This window comes from Lissotriton vulgaris, chromosome 4_1, assembly GCF_964263255.1.
Source record: "Lissotriton vulgaris chromosome 4_1, aLisVul1.2, whole genome shotgun sequence".
NCBI lineage: Eukaryota > Metazoa > Chordata > Amphibia > Caudata > Salamandridae > Lissotriton > Lissotriton vulgaris.
This window is the reverse complement of record NC_141691.1, coordinates 483,060,723-483,088,427: the sequence shown is the minus strand read 5'-3', so window position 1 is coordinate 483,088,427 and position 27,705 is coordinate 483,060,723. Positions and strand designations below refer to the sequence as shown.

General features: G+C 44.4%; 1 protein-coding gene across 1 annotated transcript in view; it reads left to right on the top strand.

Moving 5' to 3' along the window:
* Positions 1 to 4,581: 4,581 nt before the first annotated feature.
* Positions 4,582 to 27,705, top strand: part of GLA (galactosidase alpha) — a 79,213-nt gene continuing 56,089 nt past the window's right edge. Inside the window, exons 1-4 of the mRNA XM_086964645.1 lie at positions 4,582 to 5,942; positions 14,025 to 14,199; positions 23,744 to 23,921; positions 25,467 to 25,558. Of these exons, the coding sequence (XP_086820771.1) occupies positions 5,788 to 5,942; positions 14,025 to 14,199; positions 23,744 to 23,921; positions 25,467 to 25,558 (600 nt within the window). The 5' untranslated portion in view covers positions 4,582 to 5,787. The remainder of the gene's footprint in view (positions 5,943 to 14,024; positions 14,200 to 23,743; positions 23,922 to 25,466; positions 25,559 to 27,705) is intronic.

The following is a 27,705-nucleotide window of genomic DNA, read 5'->3' as shown; positions in this document are numbered from 1 at the left end:
GTGCACGTTAAGTGAGAAAATAATGTTTGGGTTTGCTGTGTTTTTTATTGTTTGCTAATTGTTTTCTCTATATAGGTGATATTCGTGGGGTTACAGGAAAGAAACAAATCTGGATTGTCGGACATTCGTTCGTCAAATGGGCGGCCATCTTTGCTGAGCGGCACATTTATGGAAGGAGCCTTGGCATTCCCAGCGATGGACACGAATTACTGTGGCGCGAGAAAGGTGGTATGCCATGGGAGGAACTATTCCCTACTTTAGCCAAGGTGAGGTATGATAGAGGTTTGCCAGCAGTGTTAGCAATACATCTTGGCGAAAAGGACTTGGTGCCCCTATCTGGATTAACATTCATAAAACGTATGCAGCTTGATTCAGCAGTTTCAAAAGACAATTGGTTAGGCACTCGTATTGTGTGGACTGAATTCATCTACAGACGTCACTGGAGGAATGCTAGGGACCATTCTGCGATGGACAAGGCTCGAAGGAAACTGAACAGGGCTATGAAGGTTTTTGTGCAGGAATGGATATAAATTACATTTGCTATGAACACATTGGTAGCAGAGAAGGCCACCTGTTTAGGGAAGATAGGGTGCACTTGACGGATCTGGGTTTAGCGTATTATTTGCTTGAGCTGCGAGATTTGTTAGCAAAGGAACTGCAAGTCAATTTGTGGTGCACAGGAATGGCGTAAAAATGTTGAAACATGACAAGGGTGGGGTCCAGGAAAACTCTTCGGTTTTCCTAGGTGGCGGTGTTTTGGGGGGGGTAAGTCTGGAGCGGGTTTGCCCACCCCGGATTTAAAGAAAAAGAAAGGTGAAAAGAATAAAGGTAAACAACGAAGGGTAATGAAACACAAGGTTTTGAAAGATTGTGATAACATAATATTGGATGGTTTTGGTCTGAAAATGCTAATATTTTATACCCAAGGAAATAGTAATGGTTTTGGCATATTTTACTAAATTGTGGATCTTATTAAAGTATTTGCCTGAATTCTGGAGTTACCTGATCTAAAATAAAGGTGGCCTTTTCTGCTATTAAAGAAACATGTGTCCGAGTCTGGTCATTTTGGGCGATGGGGGCCTGAGGGGGAGCGGAGCGCGAGCGGTCTCCGCCTGGGGTCATTCGCCCAGTGGACCAGCACGAGGGCAGCGTCTGGCAGGGAAAAAGGCGCGCGCTGTGGAATGTTCACAGTGCGCGCTGAGGGAGGCTGCGAGGCGGCAGCTGGGCGGCAGGTTGGTCATTTTTTGTAAGTCCCACCCTCCCATCCCCCCCCCAAAAAAAAATACATGTATTTATATATAGTTTGCAATATAGAGTGTCACTTTTAGATAGGTAGGTCCCAGGCTGGAAAAAAATTATGGTGGTGTTTTGGGGGGGGGGTTAAGTCTGGAGCAGGCTTGCCCACTCCGGATTTAAAGAAAAAGAAAGGTGAAAAGAAAAAAAAGTTACACAACGAAGGGTAATGAAACACAAGGTTTTGAAAGATTGTGATAACATAATTTTGGATGGTTTTGGTCTGAAAATGCTAATATTTTATACCCAAGGAAATAGTAATGGTTTTGGCATATTTTACTAAATTGTGGATCTTATTAAAGTATTTGCCTGAATTCTGGAGTTACCTGATCTAAAATAAAGGTGGCCTTTTCTGCTATTAAAGAAACATGTGTCCTAGTCTGGTCATTTTGGGCGATTGGAATTAGTGTCCTGTGTGCCGCAACGCAGTCTACAACCCTCCTCATAAACCTCATTATTACTTTTACACCCTAGTGTTGTGTTATTTTCCCCTCTGTATCCCATTCCCCAAGCCTTATCTCATCATACACCCACCCAGTCGTTCCTTCGAGTTCTGCGCTCAGTGTGCCCTTCATGTGCACCCTAATTCCTCAATAGTTTCAGACCATTTGCTGTCTTTGTGAGGGGCAATTAACACAACACTGTGCCTTTCATAGTAAAGCGTGGTGGCACTCAACGTTAAAATCAAAGAGCCTTGTGTGCACTGAGCAGCTTTCACTGACCAGGCTATATCTCTGCAGTCAGTGACAGCGGCTCGATGCACGGATGCCACCGTGCATTGCTAGATGTAAAGCAGGGTTACTAGAGATGTAAGGCGGCTGAGTACATGTAGCTCATTGCAAGTAGCTCAGTGCAAGCATTACTAGATGTAAAGCGAAGTGGCAGCTGATTTTAAAATCAAAGGGCCTTGCCTGCACGGAGCCGCTGTCACTAACTACACTGCGCTTTTTATCTGCCTTCAAATAGTAGTCATTGAAAGTGGGCTCCGTGCATACAAGGCCCTTTGATTTTAACTTCAGCCTCCATCACGGTTTACTAAATGTAAAGCAGTGTTTACTACTCTCCCTTCCAATTTTAGGAATAGTGAGTGCACTAAAGCTGGGCCTGTCAAATCTGCTTCATTTGTGAGATTTAAACGAGCGGGAGAAACTCTTCTAAAAGTGCTGACTGACCAAGTGCAAGACACAGAAAAATGTGTTTTCTATTTTTTAAAGAATTCATTTATCTGTGGGGGTGGGTGGGAATGTACTTAGAAATACTTTTGATACTTTTACTAAAAGTGCCAGATGAATTTTAGCAGATTGTTTTCTTTCATCAAAAAGGTGTCTCAGTGCTTGTTTTTTAAAGGAGATGCTGACAATGCCTTTTATCATTGTTTTTGATTTTGAAACTTAAATAAAAGGCAATGCCATTTGCAATGCCAGTATCTTAAACTCGTTTGGAGTTTATCACTGCTATCCTCTTAGCTCTGCAGTCACTTCTGTGATTACTCTGTTGCTTCTCATACTACTAACACTAATGTTATGTTACTGCTCTTACTACTTTTTTACAAATTATATTGTTACTACTAATGTACAAATGCTGCTGTCACAAAGCTACTCACGCCTCTATTACTGCTCTCCTGCTGCTATTCTGTTCTTCTCCTTTATTACTGTTACTACTATCCTGTTGACTGCTAATACTGCTGTGAGTGCCTACTGCTGTGTTTGCTATTCCTGGCACTTCTGTTACTGCTGTCCTACTCAAACTTCAGTTACTGTTGTACTCCTCACAGTATTATCACTGCTGTTTTACTAACACTACTATTAATGCTCTCTTGCTAACTTTTATCACGGCTCTCCTGGTAACTTAACTGCTATCACTACTCTATTGCTCATGCTTACTGCTTCACTAGTAAAACTGCTGCATTACTATTCTTCTGCTTCTGAAGTCCTTGCTAACCTGCTAACTTATTCATCTGATACTAAACACAGTATATCAATATATTTATAATAGCAACTACACCACTAAGCTCATTAATGCCGAGACCAATTGGCATGGCCAATGCTTGTTGTTTTTCTGTCTCTTGCCCTGGATGAAAGACTGTTAGGAAAAATGAGTGCTGGTCCTCAAAGATGAGTACTGATGGGTGGGTCCCACCTGCAAACACCAGTTCAAATTGAGCAGGCAATGGATGTAGAGAGACGAATAGAAAGGTAATCAGATAGACAGGCATATGAATTTCCTGAAAAGACCAGCAGGAGATGGCCTAGCTCTGCTGGCATTAAACAACGGGCCAGATGAGTATTAGCTCTGCTGTCTGTAACAGGCGAGGAGCAGCTATGTTGTCTGTACTGATCAGAAGATTAGACAGCTGAGCAATGGAATGAAATAGAGATTTCATTGGGATTCAGTAGGCCCTTTAACTCCTTAAACTTGGTGCCACTGAACTTGCTGCACTATTGATATGTACGCCTCATAATTTTCTTTCAATAGCAAATTGAGGCAAATTAGTAAACAGTTCCGTCATGTAGCTGGGTAGATCAATGCACATACTGCATACCTGCAGGGCTGACTCCCACAGTAATACTTGGGAGCTCGTTGATGAAGGTGCGATTAAAAAGGATGGAAAGGAAAATGTGTAGCTTGTTATATATATCACTACAAGGTGGCATGAATGTGGCAGCAATCCCTGTATAATAAACTTAGAGTGTGAGCGAAAGTCAAGTCTTGGGATAACGTGATGATGTCTGACACCACCCTCCGCACTTTCAAAAGTCACTGCTTCTTCACCACCTTTCCTCCTTTGCTAATTTCTCTTACTGGACACACATTTTCCCATACTCAAGATGTCTTAATCTGCTGATCTCAATTCATTTTTGTCAATTCTGTGCTGATATGTTACATAACATTTTTTGTACTTGCATGCCAGGCTTGAAAGCCGAAAAATCTCACATTAACCAAACTCCATTATGTTGGTTGTTTACAAATATATTCAGAGCATTGATGCCTCATCTGTTATTTGTCCGCTCTATGACGTGGATTGTATCTGGGAATGTCTCTCCTGTTGCGTCATTGATATTCGTGTCGGCAGATGGCACAATCTGCCATTAGGATGACATTACACCAGTGCTTGAAATGGAAAAAAGTATTATGTCTCTCTTAATAAGTGCAGGTTCTCTCCCTCTCAAAATAAACAAGCATTGGCATAGCTAATAGGTCTAGCTTTTGGGACCTTATAAGTATTTAGTTATGCAGCCCAATATCCTTAGTGCAACAACATCAACTGTTGCATGGCTCAACACTTATAAGGTCCCAAAGGCGAGACCTATTGGCTATGCCAATGCTTGTTTTTCCTTCTCTGCCCTTCCCAGACTGGCCAAGCCTTACTGCAGAATAACAAAGGGCAGAGGGCGGGTGGCCTCTTTGACTGCAGGCAGGTGAGGTCACAGGTCAAGTACAGGGCCATTGGGTAGGCTTTCGCGCGCTAATGGCCCTGCGAATAACAGAAAGGAGAGGGGAAATTATTTTGTCCCCTCGTCCCCCCCATCCTTGTCCCCCGTGTCCCCCCACTCCAAAATCTGGGGGGGATATGTCCCAAGCGTCCCCTACACTTCCTACGCCCATGTCAGTGGTAGCTGTAGAGTGCCTCGCTTCAGTCCCGAAAGATATTTTAATATTGGTTCAGTCGCCAATAGGTCTAACTTTCACAAACTGGAGAGCGATTACATTGCAAATGCTTGTTTTATTCTACTTCCTGTTAATGGGGCAAATAGTACTCCATGGATTACCTTGTCCGCTTGTTTACCTACACAATTGTGCTTACAATCAATTCTAATACTCCGCCTCCGAGAAGGGCTCGGCTCTTGTTTTAACGTTGGCCATCCTGTGCCCTGCTGCTCTTGTGAAGGTTTCTACCGAACGTGAAGAGAGACAAAAGACCATGACGAAATCGTACGGTGTTTTGATCGAAAAAGGAAAGAGACATTGAACAAAAACTGAAGGAAAAAAAAGGGTGAACAGTTCTGAATGCTCCACAACGTTTACAGTAGGTAGTCGAATTACCGTAATTCCTGAATGTATAACATTGGAAATTACATTTCGGGATTATATCCGGTTTGGAGTCTACAGAGGTTCCCGTCGATGCTTACAACCTTATATACCGAACAAAGTCTAATATGGCGGCTTCGTTGCTGATATTTTAGGAGACGCTTGAACCAATTCAGTCCCCCCACAGCGGCTGCGTCACGGGTCACATTGTGTGATATGATCAGGTGTCTCATCACACTCAAATCATATGACTTCGCTTCCCCTGAAACCGGCACTTGAGCCCGCAGTGTCTTGAAAAACTTTGTCCAACCTTCAGCGCGGATCCGATTGGACAACGATTCTGAGCTTTCACGCCATTGGCTGTGGAGTTTGGGCTTGGGGGAGAAGCCGGAAGATAAAGCAAGACTTTTGGAAGCCGTGTTTTATATAGTCTTCTGCTGTTGCCGAAGGAAGAATTGCTTGATCATGTTTTCTGTGCCGTTAGCGCTGCTGTTGTTCTGCTTGGGCAGAAGTGGGGCGCTGGAAAACGGCCTGGCACGGACTCCCACCATGGGATGGCTTCACTGGCAGAGGTTCATGTGCAACATCGACTGCAGCTCTGACCCGCACAACTGCATCAGGTGACCTCTTGGCTGTTCCTGTTTCTCGCCGGTCCAAAACCCTTGTTTTGAAATAGAGTTTTGAAATAGATTGAGCTTATGCCTTCATTACTTTTTTTTTTCCACAAATTGTATTTATGACCAGTGTTTGTGCTCCACCCCCTCGAATTCTAATGAGTAGGGCTGAGGCACATATTACTGTGGCTGACATTCAGGTGTTACCCTCTAATCATTCCAAACAATGGTGAGGCTCACACGTGTGGATACATTAATAATGTACTCTTTTTGATGGTGCTGGTTGGTAAATCCTCCGTATGAGGTGTAAGTAAACTGACCAAATGAAATATCCTCAACACGTGAGGAACGTTCCCAATCTGCACTCAGATTAACGCTTTTTAAATAATTTAGAAGGTTATCTATGTAGTTCCAAGACATTTCTCTTATTTTCTCTCTGGTATCTTTTTTCATTTCAACTCAAAATGTCCATCTTCTACTATTTCATTTTAACAATTCTTGCCAACGTAAATTAGCCCAATGCATTTCGGGGTGTGCACTTCATCAGGGGCTAAGTCTTCACTGGTATGATTATATAGAATGCCATTTAAAACAATTACATCTGTATATTTGGGGCTTGTGAGCAGTTTCCGTAACTGATTCCAGCGTGTCTATTTCGGTGACAGTAAGAGAATCGAAGTGGTGCGGGTCGTGTGTTTGAGTTTTCCCATAGTTTGTGTTGTAGGCTATCGGATTTGGAGTCTGTCCTTCTGCGACTAACTGTTTTCGAGAACAATGGGAGAGGGAATTTCAAAAGAAAGCGGACCCCCCTATATAAACTCTGACCCTAAATCACATTTGGTGTCTGGAAATAAACTATGAGAAGGGGAGCAGGAGGCCCCCAAATTGTCAAGCAGCCAGCATCGCTGTGCAAGGAATAGAAGCTCTGCAAGACTACTGCTTCTGACTGGAACTGGGGACCAAGGCTTGTCAGCCTCCAAGTTGGGTGAGGGCATGTCACCCAGGGAATACTAGACCTACTTCCCCTTGAGCACTAGTGCCTGCTTGCTCATCAAGACCAGTGTGTCCTGTGAAGAATAGGAGCGTTGGAGGGAGTGCATTCCAGTCAGGGTTTGGATCCCTGTTGTGTGGTGCAAGAAGGCTGCTGCACCAATTGGGTTGTTGCCCATGTGTAGGTTAAAATCTGTGACTGCGATGCCATGTAGGGCAACCATGCTGAGTGAGGACAGTAACACTGTGTCTTTGAGGTCCACTGGGAAAAGGCAAGGAGCATGGTCTGGTCAAGGCTCATTGATAGGCGGGGGATGCCATTAGGGCCAAAGCCCTGATTGAGTATGAGCACGGGGAGTGTCATCCTGTCCCCTCATACCTGTGGGGAGGATACAGGATGCTAGCATCGAAGGAGCCCCAGCCTCTGCCTCCGCAGCACAGTGTGTGAGGGACTCCAGTACACCTCCCAGTACAGTGTGTGAAGGAGTCACCAGAGACAGCTGCTTTAACTTCAGCGCCCATAGGGGGAGAGTGCTTGGATAATCCAGTTGTGCAGGTCTGGTGAGGGTAAGACTGATGTACAGACCAGGCAGCCCAAGTTTATCTCACTTCTGTTGGAACACTTGACTTAAAGTGTCAGACTTCTAGTGGGGCTTAACCTGAATGTCGCTTATAATTAGGGCTCCCGGTTTTATGGGTTTTTTTTTTTTTTTTTGCCATTTCTGTCTGTATTTATCCATATTTATTTTTGAGACATTTTTTTCTGTATTTATCCACATTTATTTTTGCCACAAGCAAAATACGACGGTACAGCTAGTATTTTTCCACATTTATTTAAAGTGACACTGCACACATGCTCTCTGTTATTGGTCAACCCTATACATTCATCTGAAAACTTTGCCATCTGTTGCACCAGTTTGCCAGAGTCAGACCTATTGACTTTGCCAGTGCTTGTTTTCCTTCAACGTTATATGTTGCAGTAAATAGCTGGACTGCAAGTGAAGTGACAGAATCGTAGTCTGGCCAGGTGTGGATTTGAACTGTGGATGACCGGATGACCGATGCAGTCAGTAGGACCTAGCCAGGTGTGATCTTGTTCACTTTCTATCCTGCCCAGCCTGTTCTGGGGATTGAGAACGTTGTGGTGAAAAATGGCTGCATTCTTCAGCTGCCTTGCGGATATCTGCGGCCAAGGATAATACATTCTTCAAATACCCTCTGATTCCCTAACGTCCTTGCTGCTGAAGAAATCTATGTTCACACTGCTATTATGGGTTCTATCCTGGCTGGTCCACTCAGCCTTTCATCCGTGTGAAGTCGATACAAGCCATTGAGTTTAACAACAAAGCATCTATTACAGTGCAGATGCCTGTATGTTATGGTATCTGCTGCCCCAGCTGGAGGTTGGTCTTATTGCCTGTGGACCAGGTGCTGCTTAGTATGGCACATGCCATGTGTGATCTTGTTGTCTGACTGCCATGTGTACATAGCTGTCAAGGTTTCAAACTGCTATGTGTGACATTTTAATAATTTCAGTGCAAATATGGGTGGCATTTCAACGACTTAGAGTGACACTTTTTCGTGATCAAAATAAAGCAACGGAGACGAGGAAACATATAAATTATCAGAAATTACATCCATTGGGGCACTGAGAAAGTTTAAGAAGATTTTAAAACTGCTGCAAAGCACCAGAATTGGAAAGGCACTTAGATGGGCATGTGCAAAGCACTCTGCTTCTAAGCACCTCATGCCACTGACCCCCCCAGCCCTCCCCAAGTCCTGGGGCGCACCTTCCGCCCTATCATGCCACTCGCACTCCTAAGAGGACACCCAGGCTGCAGGCACAGAGAGCAGGTGCAGTTCGTGCTATTGGTGTAAATTTGCGAAGCGCTCTGCTTCTATGCACGTCATGGCACTGACCCATGGTATCTTCATCTTCAGCCCTTCCTGAGTTCTGAGGCGCTCCCTTTATCCTGTTATGAGTTTCACACTCTTAAGGGGACTCTGAGGCTGCAGACACTCAGAAAGATCTCGTGTAAGGTCTAGCTACATGTATGAAAGTGAGTGCCGCCCTGCGTCTTAAACATACCACTGCCAACCTGTATCTCTAGCCCTCCTTGGGTTCTGTGGCGCTCTCTCTGCCTTACTGTGCCTCTCGCACCCCTAAGTGGACATCCAGGCTGCAGGCACAGAGAGCATGTGACAGATGAGCGGCCTAGATTTAAAATTAAGAGTCTGGGAACACAGTGGACTAGTGGACACCGCCGCACACAGGCATCAGTATTTATTTGGCAAGAAGTAGCACTAAGCAACTGAGGCACACATGTCACTGACAGCCAACCGCATTATTTCAAAAATTACCCCTCCGCTCACTGACACCAAAAATATTTATATCACTGGTGTGGCCTCTAATTAAAATGAGTTCGTAAATGCTGTCTGACTTAACTTATGTCACGAGGATGCAGGCTCTCTCCACTCCGGGACTCCTGAATAGTACTGTGTACAGAGCAGCACATTCTGTGCTCAACGTGAAGCATGGCTGCCAGTGTTCACAGGGTGGGGGCAGAGATTAATGATCCCTCGGACTCTGAAGCTGCCTTCTCAAGGGAAAGCCGTGTGAGTACGTGAGATAGTTATGTATGGGCAGGGAGACAGCGTGACTGCCGTCGGGGACTGCAAGGGTGCCAAGCAGACTGCCAGTGGTCCCCCCTTTCCCCGCTGCAATTGCCTGCGCATTTTCTAATTCAGCCTACATTTCCAGGCACAAACAAGATAATGAGCTAAAGAAACAGAAAAGAATCGGTCCTATTTTTTTTTGTTCAGAACACAGCTCGCCTTAGTCCACGTGGCTGACTCAGGCTTTCCATGCGGCAACCATCAGGGTGTTCATGGTGCCCCAGGGTTTAACGCCCTCCCTCCAAGACACTCCCTGGAGCAAGCTGTGTTTGTTCAGTCTCGCAACAATGGTGTGAATAGAGGCGCCTAATTTGACTCTGGCAGGACCTCTTAGAAGGGGTGAAAGAACAACAAGGACTCCTCAACAAGTAAATGGTCTTTTATAGACCTGTGAAGTACTCTGGTGCGGCTGGCAGCTCTGTGTGACCGCAGCTGTCCCAGCCCGGGTTGACACCTCTTCCACTAGTATTTTCCCGTTTTTTTATATATAAATACAGATAAAGGAAAACTTGTTTTCCGTCTGTATTTATATGTAAAAACGGAAAACCAGGAGCCCTACTTATAATGAATGGAGATTAACCCCCTACTGCTAGCATAAGTGGGACTCTGAAACCTGCCTGTTAAAGCGCTAGAGCCCTGACCTCCAAGGTCTGTGTGGTATTTGTGTGCCATATTTTACTTGTGTCTGTATATAAATACTCCTTTTTAGGTCTCGCGCCTAGCGTTGCATTGCGCAGCAGAGCTCGCGCAGTGCTAGAGCTCTTGTAAGGGGTTTTGAAAGCTGACCACAAGCTTGTGCGTGTGATCAGGCTTTCGCAGGTAGGCATTGGCTTTCGCTTTTATTTTTTTTACAGAAAAAGGCACGCGATTGGGCAAAGGCCGGCAAATGTCACGTATTTGCCCTGCCAATTCCTGTCCGTGACTAGGACTTGCATCAGCGCGCGGCACAGGTGGCAGGCTCCCTCACCGCCCGTTCCTCTGTGGGGTGCGCGCACCACTGCTTTCGATTCCCGCGTTCGGCTCCTCTGTGGTGCGCGTGCACCAGTTTTTGTTTTTGTTTTTATTTTATTTTTATTTTATTTTTTTTCCTCCTTACATCCTGTAGCATTTAGTGTTTCCAGTGAACAGGCTTTTTTGTTTTTTGTTTTTTGTAACTCATTGAAAGCTGGTCAACAGCTGCCTTTACTTTTAATGTCCCGGATCACCACTTCAGTAAATATCTACACACGCTAACCAATCGGCACTTGGATGATGTCATGACATGGAACTCAACATGCTTATCGTGCAATTGGCATTCTTCGCTTGGTGAGCTGGGGACAGAGACAACGGAGCCATTGACAGCGAATTTGCAGATTAAACGCGCACTGTCAATTCTTTTTCGTTTGCAGTCCACACAGGTTAAAAAAAAAAACAGGACGTACTACATTAACCCTTTTGAAATACCTGGTGTGTGGTGTGCTTCGTACCCTTATGGAGGCAAATTTAGTCAGACTCCTTATCTGCCCCCTCCGGGGCATAAACACGGTTGCCATTTTGGGTCTTTAGAGGGGGTCCAGTGCCTACTGTAAAATCCCTGGTGTGTAATTTGATTTCTACTCCCTGGAGCCATATTGCAGGCGAACACCCTATCAGCGCAAACTTCATATTTCTGTTGCTCTTTCTGGAGTCAGCTGGGAAAAGTCAGGTGTCTAGTGACCTTTCACCCCTCCTATTTGGGGAACCCCTAATCTGGTTGTGGGAAGGGGGCATAAAGACTGTTGCTCCTTCAAAGTATATGGCCTAAAATCCCTGGTGTCAAGAGGGCTTGAGATAAACATCCTAATCTGCCTGAAAGGGTTGAGACGCTGTTGTCCTCTTTGGGGTTAGGGAATGGCTTTGACTGGGTGGGCTGCCCCCCACCTCCTTCGTTTCTAATCCCTTCTTTTCAGACTCACCCCTACAAGTGGTCAGATTGGGGGGCAGAGCCCGGATCTCTTTGCCCCTCCCCCCCCCCCCCCCCCCCCCCTCAAGCCAAACCCCAATGAGACCTAAACTTTTGGGGGGGGGGGTGGGGGGGTGTTGTTGACCCATGCCCAAGAGACGGCTCCCAGTCATCTGTCTTTTACAGTAATTGACCTCCACGGTCAATTAGTCGAAGCGAAAAAAAACTGCTGTGGAAGCCCCCCCCACCCAGCAGACGGAACTGAAAATAAAAAAGAAACATTGAATCCCTATGGTACTAGAAGCCTTGTCATTTTGACATGGCCTGCTCGTTTATGGCACCTGGCTTGGAGCAGTTTTAAGATGGAGGTCAATAGCCTCCAAAAGGTCACCCTGTATCTCAACACGTGCATGCTTTTAGTTATTTCTTTTAATTGAAGGAAGGCAAAGGGGTGACACGTTATATGTATGCATTTGCCTATGATACTTTATCATGTAAAGTATTTCTAATATGGCTGTAAAACCTCATTGATTGACATCACATTTGAAACTGTTAGAGCAGTCATGGACTGTTATGAGGGTAACGTGCAGGGGGTTTCTACAGCTCAGAGTGGTATGCCTTGTAGATGATTTAAAGGCAACGTTATGATTTCTAGGTGCTAGCAAATATGGAATTCAGCTACCTACTGCAAATGCTGCACTGAAGTCGATAAAATACCATAAGTCACACAATTCCATCAAACCGTTTCTTAATTGGAAATATAATTATTTTTATGTCACTGCAGTGAGATCAAATTATAAAGTTAACGCTTTTTTGAGGCATGGCACAGCAGTTCCTTTGAATCTCACAGAAAAACAAATGTATGCACTTTTATTTTTGTGAGACTTATTGGAGAAGGGGACGTGCCTTGTACAAAACTCAATTTGACAGGGAATGTGAGAATTTGTACTACAATCTCACTACTGTGTTCCAGCTTGCTTCTTTGTGCTGCCTGAGAGCATTAACTTAGGACACTGGTTTAACTAATAGCGGTCTCTGACTGGCACACTTATTGGGCTGTGGCTGAGCCAAATGTGTGTGCGTGCGTCTAAAAAAAAAAATAAGTAACCGATCTAGCATTACCTGCATACATTTCCTCACACATGAAGTCTTTCCACCCACCACTTATCCTCGATAACACATTTTCAGCCACTGGCAGGAACTCTGGAGAAATACCTAGGTAGGTAAAGCAGAGATTGTCCATCTGGTAACAGCAGCAGCAAGCCCAGTTTTCATGAGGCATCTACTGACTTGGTGTTCAGGCCTCACCTGTGCCCACATGACAGTCCTTAGCACAACTCTTCCACTCTGCAGAAGAATTTCATCCCAAAAGAGCTATGCATTGATCAGTGTCCAACATTCAGTAGCAAATAAAGTATGAACTTCAAAATGTTTATAAATATAGTTTAAAAGGGTTGCTAGCACACCACTTCAAAGGTGACATGTTCCTCAGCAGTTCTACATTCAACTATTTTTAATCTGTGCTTAGTACAGTTTGAGTAGCCACCACATATTTTATTACAAGCATGGGAGACGCGGCAGTACACTTTTGAGACCATAACATTTGTGTGGAGTACTGCTGGCTCTAACAGACTTGTAGTCATACTGACACGACATATAACAAACCAACATGGATGAAATTAAGTAAAAAAAAAAAAAATACATATATTACTCGACATGAGTTTCATTGGTAACACCTGCTTTGACGAAACACATGTTGGCTGCAGTATTTAATTTGTGCCGGTGCACCAACACTTATTTTCCCTCCTCACATAATGAGCAAAAAAAAAGAAAAACACCCAGACGGGAAAGGAGAAAGCGGGACAGGCTAACTATCACAATGGGAACCTTCAAGAGTGAGCAAGGGGCAAGCAGTGAGTCCTGAGGTGAATTGGAGGGCGGGCATCTTGGTAGAGCTTTGGGCACCAGCCCTCGTTTATTTACAAACTAAGCACTGGTTGGCAGGAACTGTACTGAAAGCACAGAATAAAAGGAATGAGGAACTATTGAGACTTGTTGTCTGGAGTGGTGTGCCAGCAACCCTTTTAAAATCACTTTTCAGACCCTAGTTTACTTCCTTGAGAGCATGGTAGTGGCTGCTCTCTGCCTGCTGAGCAACCAAGGGAAACCGTTTTGAAAATTGGCTCCTACTTGTATTGGATTATTAGACTTGTGCCAACAATTCTGTAGCCATCTTCCTGTTTTAGGATTGTAAATGTAGTTGTATGTCTTGTGGTGGCAAGTGTAGTGTAAAGTTATGTCCAGTAAAATATGAAGGTGAAGAAACGGACTAATCTAATTTCTGACTGGTGTGTTTGGCTTAAGTGCATTAATGAAAACCTTCTTGCTTGCCAACATTATCTTGCTGTTTATGGTATATTTGCTGATTGAATTCTCTAACTGTAACGTTTGTTATGCTCCACTTACCCTTCTCTCTTCTCCACTCCCCTTCTCTCCCCCAGTGAGCACCTGTTCATGCAGATGGCGGATGTGATGGCGGCAGAAGGCTGGAAGGAGGCTGGCTATGAGTTTGTCTGCATCGATGACTGCTGGCTAGATAGCTCTCGAGATTCCAAGGGCCGTCTCCAGCCACATCCAACCCGTTTCCCAAGCGGAATCCGTAAACTGGCTGATTATGTGAGTAGTGGGTAATCTCCTTTTCAAAGCCTTTAGGAAAAGAAAGTTGAAATAAAAGTTTTGAGAAATAAAGACTCAATGGGCCACTATCTCAGGACAACATTTTCTATTGGAGAATGTAAAAGCCAAGTTGCTAAACCGCATTAAGTCATGTAATCATCTAGTGTATAGATTCGGGTGAGGCCATCCGACTAATATTTTGAAATATGATCTGATGCCTTTTTTCCCCAGTTGGTACAGAAAATGTCTCTTCTCTCGTCTTTGGAAACTGATTGCTTAGGTAGCGGTAATTAGAAAGTAAGGTAACTAATGTGATTGCTGCAACTCTTGACAAAATACAATTCTAAATGAAGGGTCTATTTTGAATCCCAGTGGCTTAATTTCCAGGTTTATAAATTTGGTTGGTAATTGTAGGAAACTGGGTTTTTGTTACAGTAGTCGCCGCATTTCTTGCCTGGTATTTGACGCAACGTTGACTGAAATGCACTGTATTCCTGCTAACCTGGTCCCCAGTGCCAGTGTACTTCCCCAAAACAAGAAGACTGTTCAGTTTATCTCCCAATTGACCTCACCATTTGCACCTCTAAGTCCTTAGAAAGTGGTACCTCTGGTTCGATTACTGACTGTACAAGTGAACAGGGAAGCCATCAAGTTATGTACTGGTCAAAATGAGTTTCCCAACTATATAATTGCTTCATTTAAACCTATGGTGTTTTGTATCAACATCTCGTAATAATAAACCCACACTGATTCCAGTGATGAATGTGTTACTACATGCACCTTAGAGGTACCCTTTGAACCAAACTAGCCTTCTGGTGTGCTGGCTGACTGGCCAGTACAGCCTGCCCCCACAGACGAGTTTCTGACCCATCAGCCCCCCCGCCCCCTATGATATGAGAGCCCTACTCTCAGAGGACAAACCATACCTGTTCTGTAGAGGAGTTTTTACTTCCTCCAGGAAGGCTGGTAAATCAGCATATCCAGGCAGGAGGCTACCTTTTGATATGTGACCCAGGTTGCCCCAGACGGTAGGTTCATCCCCTGCCCCGGGACCATCTGGCACCAGTACAGGCAGGAAAAATAGCTATGCAGGTGTGTTGCACTGCCAGGGTGGACACTTCTAGGGTCAACAGCCTGAAGTATATACCAATTTTGGAATCCCATAATCTTGTGTGTGGTGTAACTATGAACTCTGGGACAGGGTGAGGCGCACTTCTAAAAGAAGTGTTCATTTAGTGGGTTTAGTAACCCCATGGATAAGTAGCCCATTGGCTACTACCCTTCACTCCCCTTAGTGCGCCAAAATTGAATATTAAGTGGACCCCTTAAAACTAAGACAGGAGATTTCAATGGCAACAAAAGGAGTGTATAAAGAATACTGCTGACACGATAACTGAGGACCATGACTGACTTGGCACCTGCTTGTCCTGACCCTTTTAGAGCAACTGACTCGTCCTACCACTGTGCAGATTCCAAGAAACCTAAAGGTCTACCATTGCTTTGCAATGTGCCAAAGAAACTTTCTTGGAGCAGAGGGGCTAGTCCCCTGCAGCAATAGGCACGAAGGAAGCAATGCCTGGTACACCAGCCTGCCACCTATGGGGACATCCGATGCTGAAGCCTTTCAGTAAGAGGGAGCCATGCTTCTGCAGGTCTGATCAGTCCTCCCTCCTGGTGTGGGGATGCCGGGACTGACCGAAGGTGCACACCTATACCTGGGGTACTGAACATCTTGCAGCTACCAAGGCTTGTTGTGTCCAGTCTCCAACGCTGAGGAAAACCAACCGGCACTTCAGGAACAGTCTGACCCACAGACAAGTGTGTCCCAGCTGTCCTGTTTGCCCCGTTCTGCAGAAACCAAAAACAAGAAATTAGTATTTGGCTGACTCCTCGAAGTACCTGTGCGCCCATGCTACACAGCCAGAGTCCAAGGGAGGTGACTGTGCCAACAGGACCTAGCTCACCCCTGCGTTTGCCCAGACTAGACTGCCAGTTGCTACCTGCAGCCTCTGTCTGCAGGCCCCTTCCAACTGCACCTGAGCTCCACAGCCTGAGGAAAAGTGGACCAACATTGTCCCTACGTGCCCAATCTCAAGGTTCGAGCCCCCCTGTGGGTTCCCCATACTGGTCCGCCAGTCCCAGCCTCTTTGCGACTAGACCTTTCTCCCATTGAAGTGAATGGGACATCAGGCGCTGTAACACATCTGCTCCCAGAGTCTCCTGAGGTGACCTGTTGGTGTGGCCTTGGACCTTGCCCCATACTCGCCTTAAGTCCAGAAGAAAAATCCTGTAAGTCCCCGAGTGCCCAAATGCAGTGCATGTTTTTCCCCTTAGGATGACGTTACTGCACCCTAGAATTTCAGTGTCCACTTCTGAAAACTGTATAAATTCAGAACTTAAATTCTGATCTTGGTATCTGAATTCACTTAAAAATGTGTTCTTTTTTTTTTTATAAATTGGTGTCGGATTTCTTTGAGTGTATGCAATAAATGCTTAGCACTAGCCTCCGATAGGCCTAACTTCTCACCCACACTGTGACAAAAAAGAATTTGGGGTGTCATTTGTGCCTCTAATTCCCTTGCGGTCTTCCTGGAATTTTTGTATTGTGTACCTCTTTCTGGTCCACTATATAAAGAGGCAGCTTCCTTCAGTAATAAGTCATTCTTTAGTGTGCTCCTGCTAGGCTGAATTGCAGTAGCACATGCTATATCAGCAGACCCGTTCGTGTTATATTCATAATGCCCTTCCTACTTAGCAAGTTTCTAGGGAGGAATTGACTGCATATGGTTTAATGAATAAATGGAAGTTACATTTATGGTAGCTGTGAAACAAACTGTAATGAAGCATAAATCACACAACATTTACTTAAATGTAAGTGATGTCAAGAGCTATTTATTAAAGCGACTCACCCATCGAATGTGGGGCAACTGCCGCCCAGCTCCTGAGGTAAGCATAACATTTGAAGTTCCAAATTCTGACCAGACATTCCATGGGCCATCTAAGATGCCTGAAACCAGATATTGCAAAAGCCAGAGCTATTGAGACCATCTTTTATCTAAATATCATGAATCAAGCAAGTGAATGCTCTGATTAGTAACCGAATGAGGCATTACCTGAAAAGAATATTGTAGTAAATCTGCTAGTAAAAATGTAACAGTCGTTTTGTAAATGGTCTCTAGTTTTAATACTAGACCACTCCGACTGTAGCCCCATCTGCTGACATGTTCAAAATAGACCCCTTCACCAAATAAAAAAGGTACCACACCAGTAGAGTACACAAGCCTCAAGTCTAGAGTCGGAGGCTTCTGGCATCCAGTAATAATGGTCTACAAGTACATAGATTATTTAAGGTTCCTACTAGTTGCAGTCATCCCTTTGAATGGTGTTAGATGCAGGAGACACGATCGTCATGAGCGTCAAATTTTCGCACCCCATTTTTCACATAGCACAATATTCTTGTGGCGACACAACAAAGAAATCTTGCTATGAATGGCTGAGAAATGGGTTCCTAAAATCCCTCATTTACCCATTGGAGCAGCAGTGCTCCAAAGCATCACCTATTCCAACAGGGAACTAGTGGTTAGGGTTAGGAATTTTAAACCATAGGATTTTTGGGACTGCAAGAGTTGATTCGTGTAGTTTAGATCCAACATTCCCCCAAAAGCTATACAAAACTGCATTCCTCAGTTGGGTACTCTGGCTCCAAATCCTAGTTGCCACATTTTTATAAAAGTTTCTAAACTTGGGCAACCAAAGCATAAAGAAGGGGAGGATGTGTTAAATGAAACCATCCATTGGATCCGTCTGGTATGGGGCTGTCATTCATTTGAGAGGAAACACCCGCAAAATGGCACTAGCTTTGATGGCATCGAGTTAACCCTCTCTAAAAGAGCTAGTTGACAATCTAGTGGCCTTTGTTTGAACTTCCTCCATGTTTAATCCAATTTCCAATTTAAATCGAGGCGGCTTGATAACAGACACCCCAACAACTTGTTTTTTTCATCTTCCCACTTCCCTGAAGATTCTCCAACTTGGGATGTAGACTGACAATCCTTGTCCTCTGATAATCAAATTCGGATTGGTTCTGTCACCCAGACAATCCCAAGGTGCACAGGGTCAGTGCCCCTTTTATTGTCTGGAGTGCCCCTCTGTGACCTTGCTGCAGGTGAATTCATAGGTCGATCGATAGCCCTATACTTTTGGGACCTTTATCCGCAGTCCCTCATTCTAATGGTAGCTACAATTGTGGTTCTTTGGGGTCCGGCAGTTTTTTTCAAAACTCGATTGCTCAGACCAAAGCGGTGATATCCATAATTTTTGCGGAATGTGACTGGCCTTAAATCAAAGGCTGTACTCTGATTGGAACATCATTGAATCGTATGGCATCTGCTTGTTCCAGAAAATCTGCTGTATCGAATCTGTTTTCAAACCTGTTTAAACTTTTCAATCCCTGCGATACGTGGCCCAGCTTGGCGACTGTCCGGAGGGCTAGTAACATGGATCCAACCACATTTAGATTGTAACTTCTGAGGACTCCACATTGATTGTCCTGACATTCTGGCTATTAGTTTAGTGGTAATAACTGGTCTGTAATATCTACGCGAGAGTGGTCAAGGTAGTCTTTAGGCCCAAAACTGTTTCACTCTTAGAGGAGCACTTGGAAAAATATCGTAGACATTCACTTTTGATAATAGCAGGGGACTTCAATACTATATTTGAGCTGCTAAATGACCATGTCAACTTTGCTATGGAGGAGGATGAGGCATGGGGCATCCTGTAATTTGATCTGCCTCCCATAAAAAGATCGACCGAAGCTGCCTTGCAGCTCAAGGCACTGTAGTTTGGGCTTAGAGCAATAAATGGTATGTCCAAATCTGACAGGAAGGAGGTTAGCATTTCTAACCATCTCCTCCATTCCAGTTGTATAAATTGTATCCTATGTGTAACACTTAAATCCACGAAGTGGATCATGAGACCCTAGCCAAGGAGAAAAATTATAGCACGACAGCCCAGATTTGGGCAGTGTTGTCTTGGAAAAGAAAATTCTTTCTTGAGTCCCCTCACTCACCCAAGGTTACCCTTAGGTGACATGCTTTATCATTGGGGCCATCCCAAGCATCTACTGCTTGGGGCGTGCTACGACTTGCGAGGGATACGTAGGAGCACTTATTTTGACGCTATGTGTAGTGCAGTGTGTTGTGCGTGGTGGTGAGTGATCATTAAATACCTAGCTAGTAAGCCAACATTTTATTCTTGCCTCTAGTTGGTATCATAAGGGGTTGGATAAAGGAAAAATAACTTGTGGTCACAGTCCCTAATATCCTGTCAACCTGTTTCAAGGTGTCCCCTACACCTTTTCTTCAGGACAACATGAGGGCCAGCCCCATGTATGCCACTCCTCTGATTCAGCCTAAATATTAAGGCAATATCTTATAGACACATCTAATGTGTGTATCAGATTAAAATACATACGGTTAGCGTTGTACCACTAGTATTTTTTAAAGAGCAATAATAGGCCCCATGGTCAGCCTTGGTGGAGGGAGCAATAATAGGCCCCATGGTCAGCCTGGGTGGAGGGGCCTGTTGACTGTCTTAGGCAGCTCTCCGGTAGTTGCACCAATAGTTACACCTGCTGGTTCCCTGGCTTGAGCGATGCGGTAAAGCCAGGGAACCAGCAGGTGTAACTACCGCCTGTGAGAACTGGGTTGCAGTGTAAAGTGGGGCAGTGCTTGTTGCATTGCTATAAGGTCACGATGCGGGCAGTGGCAGTGTCTGCGTCGTTGCTGAAGCGTCGTCTGCTGACTAACTGAAGTCTGTCGTCAGTAGGCCACGGCTGCGGTGGGGGACGGGTCGGTGCATCGTAACTTAAGAGCAGTGCTCCAAAACCACAGTCTAAGCAGTAGCGTCCATATCTGCGTGGAGCGTCGTCTGGGATACCAGGGCGGCGGTCTGAATTGCGGTGCTCATGTGTTACGGTGCAATCGCCAGCTCGGTCAGGTGTACCCATCAGTGAGACCAGGGTTGTAGTGCGAAGTGCAGCGGTTCCTTCAGCACAGAGCTGTCGGTGGCATCGTTGACTGCATCAGGTTACCTTTTCTCCTCTGTGGCAGCGGAAACGTGCAGTTCCAGAAGATGTTGAAGTCTTTGATTTCCTTCAGACTTCCAAAGGAGGCCAGCTCTACATAAAGCCTATGGAGATACTTAGGATGCTGAAAGCACAGTCCAGTCCTTTCCCAAGACAGAAGCAGCAACTGCGGGCCAACCCAGCAAAGCGCACAGCAAGGTGGTGGTGGTCTTTCCTTACAGCTCTTTCAGCTCTTCTTCCTGACTGGTCCCTTAGTCCATCAGCAATCTAATGTTCTGGGGTCAGGACCCAATATTTATACCACATTTCCCTTTGAAGTTGTTACTAAGTTCCACTAACACACATAAACCAGTTCAGCCTTGCTCAGGCCAGGTCCACCATAGGTGAAGACAGCTTTGAGAGGTAGCCAATCCATTCAGGTGCAAGCTGCAACTCCTTGCACTACTCTAAATGCGGCCAGGTCTATTCAGCCTGTTCATGAGCCACCCTGAAAAGGCATGACATACCTCAAACCCACTCTCCCCTTTTGTGTTTTTCTAGTGTGAATGCACATCACCAGCCCTGTCACTCCTAAGCCCAGGCAGCTAATACACAAAACAGGCACAGGCAGAGGCAGAGGCACTATATTCTGTTACTCAGGGGACCCTTTCCGTAATCTTGTGTGTCACTCGCAGACAACTGGAGAAAGGTGAGGTACATTTCATGCCTGGTTAATCTCCTGCCAAGTCTGGCTTTGTTCACATGAAACTTGGTGCCTCAATGTACTGTATTTCCCTTGCCCTCTTTCCCAGCGCCTGTGAGAATTGGTGGTAGAGGGTAAACAGCCGTTCAATAGTTTACAGTAGATTTGTTCCCATCCCATTTTCCTCTTCCAGCTCCCACAGAGGATGCTTAATTTGAAACACTGATATGCAGCCCACGAACCCACTGTAGCCAGTACAAATTGGTTTGGTGTATGATCTTTAGCTATAGAGTCCAGAAAAACTCAATAATAGAAATATGCTCTTCTCCTTAAAGATTAGAGGATTGTTTGGATATATAAATAAGGCAGACTTCCAATTAGCTCTAGAATCCCACCTTGGATACCAGAGCAAGATGAATGCTGGCCCCGGTGAGTTGGTATTTAGTCAAGTATCTGGACACCAGAGGAGGTGTCTGTCAGAGTGGCGAGAAATGCACAAAGACTAAATCAGCAATTCTGTTGCATTACTATTTGCTGTGCACGGGGCCTCGGTCTGGAAATCTTGTATGAAGCTTCGCTGCAGTGATCTCCTGCTATAAGGCTTGCTTCGCCAAAGCCCAGCTGACAGGACTGTGTGGAGGACATACAATTGGAGAGGAAGAGTTGTTGTCAACTCCACTGCCAAGGAGTGGAACACTTCTCTTTTCCATTAGGTCAATTCTAAACCTTTCTGATTGTAAAGAAACAAAAATCCTGGCTATTTACTTAGTAACCCATTTTACATGTGTCCTCTTTCCTCTACGTCTCAACTGTCAATGGCCCATATTCTTTCAGGGGTCATAAGTATTCCCCAGCCCTGCTGGTTATAAGGAAGAGCCCTGTCTTTAGAGAGCTGATGAGCTGGGACCATTCACCACACGTGCCTTCGCTACAGGGAGTCTGCTTCACCCCTTGCTCCCACCTGCCTCTCCAGCCTTAGTGTTTGAGGATGGACTACTACCTGCTCCTTCTGTCATTTGGGGTGGGAGGCAAGGTCTGGTTCATTTTGATTACAGATATTCTGATTCTGTAACCATTTGAAAAAAGAACCGTTGAGGGACAGAATGCAGAACAGTGTCATACATTCACCCCAGCACAGAGATCTGGGCCAAAATCCATCGGTTTTTGTTTTCTCACCATGCCATTCCAGTTTGAACCCAGCCACTGGATTCAAGCTAGCCTGGCTGATGAAGGGTAACCTACCCTGAAACCGGTCCCAGGATGCTGGTTTCCAGTCCAGGGAGGACCTGGCTTGGCAGTTCGGTCTGGACTGTTCCTATGAGGCACAGGGTCAAGACTGGTTTGCATATGGCTGGGCCCAAACTGGGGTGGCGTAGTGGGCAAAAGAATGATGGATTGAACCCAGATCTCTTGACTGGGGGAGAATGTTTGAATCATTCAGCATTCCGTCCATCATTTGTTGCAGTTACTCTGTAACCGTTTGAACCATCTCTGTAGTTGGCAATGTGCACTTTTGAAGTTGCTGTTTAACTTCTACTTGGGTCAAGTGACCTTTGGGAATGGGAGAAATCAATAATCTTTGAATAAAATTGTCCCCTTCCCTATGATTGATTTTTTTTCAATCACTAGCAGTGTGTTTTGAAATACGAGTGCGAGTATAAGTACTGTTTGAGAAACTATAGTGTGGGCTGGTGCACTATTGCATCTTCTCTGCTCTCTGCTGAAGACTGAAAGCTCTTGGATACCTGAGTGTTGTCATTGTAGGAGCTAGTTGAGGAAAATAGTTTGAAGGCGGTGATCATGGAAGCTAATTTCACCCAATGAAAAACTATTTCGCCCTCGAAATAGGCCCTTTTTTATGTGTGGCCTGTTTATTACAAAGGACTTGATAACTGGAGTTGCCGGGCCCATCTAGGTGTGGTCTGCCTAAATGAGTTTATAGCTGCTGCAAAACAGCCAGATACTTTGGCATTGTACCCCAACAGAGGGAGACTAGTGGATACTCGCTCTAGGGGAGAATGTGCATACTATCCTATTGGCAACTTTGCAGGCACGGCCCGTGCAGGGCGTAATACCGGGGCAGTGACGTCAGGCGGGGGAGGGTCAGGGTGGGGGGTTGTAAAATGCAGCATATGGACCATTACAGGTAAGTACCTGGGGGAAAAAAACGAATTTTGTTTCCCGCGCTGCATCACATTTGGTGATGCAGCGCAGGTAACGAAATTAGTTTTTTTTCTTTTTTCGGTACTCAAATGGTCCATATCCCACATTGTACAACCCCCCCCCCCCCCCACCCAGCCTGACGTCACCGCCCCGGTATAACACCCTGCACAGGCCGTAAGTTCTCTACCGATTTTCTAAACATCGCCCATTACTACTGTTGCCATTAGTACCAAAGGTAAGTGCCTTGTGTTTATGTATAGTATTTTTGCTGTATTTTCTTTTCATAAAGTAAAGTCTGCCGAATGATTTCATGCTTGAGTTCTGAGCCTCTAACCCCACATCCCCTCCTGGACAAAGGCTTGAACTCCTGAACTTGACCACCTTAAGGGTCAAGTACTAAAGGGTTATAGTTGGTGGGCTCTAAAGGAACACCAGTCTTAAAATGCAGATTGTTAGTCTGGGCCCAGAAACACCTGGCTGATTTGGACTACTTTGGGAACTATTTCTAAGGAGTGTCAAGAGTCAAAATCTGGTTTTATGAACTTCTAATTGCACTACTTATCTTATGACCCGTATAGCCTGCATATTCTTGTAATGGTATTTTGTCATTGCAGGTTCATTCCAAAGGACTGAAGCTGGGGATTTATCAGGATGTCGGAAATACAACGTGCGCTGGATTTCCTGGTAGCTTTGGTCACTATGAACAGGATGCTGAAACGTTTGCTGAGTGGGGAGTGGATCTGCTAAAATTTGATGGCTGTGGCTTTGGGACTTTGGAACTGTTGGCTGAAGGTACAACAAGAATACCTGGGACATGCAGGCATTGTAAGGCTAACAGGTCTCCTTTTCTGCAGATATGGCATTCCAGGGCAAAAGTATACTTCTGGCTAGTCGGGTAACTTGTGGAAATTAGGAGATAGTTCAAGCTCTGTATTGGTCTCTGAACAGACCATGAATTGCATCTTGTACTCTTACTCTTATGTGATAAAATTATGCATGCGATGTGCCTGCATTTCAGGACGTATCTCTGAATGTCACTCTGCAAGTGACAGTTACATGTCTCAACTGTAATCTAACTGGGTCTTTGAAAAATAACTTTCTCGGAGAAATCTGAAACTTCAAACGGTGGTTTCAGATTTGAAATGAGTAATGCGTTTAAAAAAAAAAAAATTGGGTGGGGGGGGGGGTTGGTGACCAACACAATGGCAGCAGTGATAAACTAGTTTCCCATCCTGTTGCAAGCGAGGCATTGGTAAAGAGAAACTGGAACCATGTCGTTAGATCTAAACTAATAAGCAATACTGCTGAACAAACACTCTACTACCTTGGATATTTTGATTCCCTAAAAATGAAGGGTCCAATCTAAGCCTGAGAGAGGTTGGAGCACACATCGAATCAGTACAAAAGTAATCAATACATCAAGTTCAATGTTTTCTTCATCGCAGGTGGTCCCACTGATGTTGTCATTGTGGAAGAACAGTTGATTACAAAAACGATCCAGGTAGCCGACACGTGTTTCATCCTGTCGGATTTTTTCAAGGCTAAGAATAAACGGTAGACTGAATACCAAGTTAAGTTAAATCACGTAGTACTGTTATAGCCACAATTTACATCATTTCATTAAATAGCTGGTCTGTATAGTATCCACATATATGGTTTGTGGTTCAGTAGCGCGCTATCTACTATGTTTCCACACAAGGCTGTTCACTCCTTAGCCGAAGGACACCATATGTTATGAACGCTTGTGGCCTGACACTGTACTTAGCTGCTATTTTCTGAACCTACGGGCTTTGAACTGAAGCCCTTTCACTCATACCCCAATCAAATTCTACCTTCCAAGCATACCATTCTGCTGAGTGGATACTTAATTTTTTTACCGTTCAATAAATAGACTATATGTAAAGGATGACTAGAACTGGGCTCTATAAGAACAAATAACCATTTGTTTGAACCCTACTTGGCATTAAGTCTACCGTTTGTTCTCCACCTTGATAAACTCTTCACAGAAAGAAATCTATTGGCTGCCCTGGTCGTTTTAGTTAACTGTTTTTCCACAACTACTACAATGTGACCACCCGCGATGAAGAGAACGTGAATTAAATCGATGTTCTGACCTACATGCCCATCATAGAATATATTGCAAAAGTAAGCATGAAGTCTAACCTTTTTCTAATCTATAACTAGCATTTATCACCCTGCCATGGGATTTGTTGAAACTGCCCTCCTCAGCCTCCAAAACCCACCCCCATCTCCCCCCGATTATGCCACCATGTTCTTGCATGCTTCTTTTATATTTGAACAGACTGATACAATAGTTCTTATATTTAACTCCTGCAGGATACAAGACCATGTCTATTGCATTGAACAAGACTGGCAGAAGCATTGTATATTCATGCGAGTGGCCTCTGTATGAAATCGAGTTTCAGAAGGTAGGTGATGCTAAAGGTTAACATACTTTCATGCCAGGACTACCAGCGTCTTGTCATCCACATGTGTCCTTACTTAGAATAAGAAAAGTACAAGCATTTTTTAATCAATGGAAATCTGTATTCAAAAGGCTCTAGCTAAAATACATTGGCATTGTTTGGAAAGCAAGACCGTGCTTTTATTCAACTTTCAGATCACATAAGTGTATGCTAATCCTAGAGCAATCTGAGATGCATTTTGGGAAAACTTGCCTGTCTTTTTCTGTAATTATCGAGCCCATTACTATGACCAGCAGGGATATTTTGTTAAATAAATGATCGGCAAATGGAGACCTAAGGCACAGAAAATATAGAGCTAGAAGATTAGGGCAATAAAAGAAACTAATTTGTTTGTTTACCTTTTAAATATGACTATGTAAAAAGAAACTCAATCTGAGATGGTTGAGAGACCGAGGAAACCGAAGCAAGAGATTTAAAAAAAATAATCTAATGGGCTAATAGACCAATCGTTGGAGAAGAGAAAACAGAAGTGGAAAAAACAATGGCCGCACTTCAGTCTCCAGCTACTAGAGGTTCCTTGTCGTTCTTTCTACAGAGGGGGCTCCAACTAATACCACAGATGCCACCTCATCTTCGTATAAAAGACTGTCTTCCCCCTCTAGAGGTGGATATAGAGGTAACCACCACTTCAAAGGAAGAGATAGAGGTACACCATCATGTACCATTAATAAACCGTGACTTAATATCCCTTCCCCCAAACATTCATCACCTGTCTTGGGAAGGTTACATCTGTTACTTCCCATTTGACTGACAATAACGGACAAATGAGTGTTGAACGTTATCCATCTTGGTTATTGCCTCAAACAAGAATTACAAGCTCTTCTAAAAAACTGAGCTATAGAACTCGTCCCATCACAGCACGGTTCAGGAGTATATTCACTATACTTTTTAATTCCCCAAAATGGATCGTTCCTTAAGACCAGTATTGGTTCTCGGAACTTTAAACCTCTACACATTATCAGAACACTTCTATATGATCACTTTACAACAAATACTTCCACTTTTGTAGCAGGGCGATTTTATGTAAACACTAGACCTAAAGCACACCTACTTTCACATACCCATTCACCCAGCACATCGCAAATACCTCAGATTTGTGATAGAAAAAAAATCATTATCAGTTCAAAGTACTTCCATTCAGAGTGACCACTGCACCCAGTGTTCACCAAATGCCTGGCAGTGGTAGGAGCACATGTACAAAGACCACAAATCCATGGGGGGGTGGGAGGACACACGCTCTACAACTGTCAGTCACGCCTCTCTCAGACCGTTTGGCATTGGGCAATTCATCACAAAATCCAACTCCTGGCAGAATACCTCATTCTGCTGATCTCCTCAGCAGAATGAAAACCAATACCAAAATGGCAACTTCATCCACAAGGTCTTCTTCTTTACTTTAAAAAAATAGGGGTTTCCACAAATAGACCTTTTTGCCACATCAGAACTCCATATACCCTGATTTCCCCTCCAGGTTCCCACACCTTCTATCCAAAGGCAATGCCATATGGATCAACTGGTCAGGGATATTTGCTTAAGCTTTTGACTCTTCCCCCCCCCCCCCCCCCCCCCTCCCATTTCTGGTTCGGAAACTCAGACAGCCATCTCTCACACTAATTCTGGTAGCTCCCAAATGGGCTTGACCGCCATGGTTCAACACAATTTTGCATCTATCATTTCCGTATCAGAAGCTTTACATAACATCAAACCTTCTCACAGAACCATGGAGAAATCAGATATCCAAATTACAAGGACCTCAACCTGGCGATTTGGCTCCTGAAGTCCTAGTTTGGTTATTTAAACCTACCACCAGATTGTATGACCATTCCTAAAGAAGCAACAAAACCTACCACTAGAGCATGCTATGTTGTAAAATAGAAAAGATTTGTCATATTTTGCCATAACTCTACTGATCCGCTAGATGCATCTGTGTGAAATATAATTTGTGATCCGTTGCAACTACAACAAGCAGGTTTAGCCTACACATCTATTAGACTACACCTTCCAGCAGTAGCTGCATATCTTCAAATTGGGCATAACGTATCTTTATTCAAAGTTTCAGTAATCAAAGCCTTTATGGAGGGCCTTAAAAG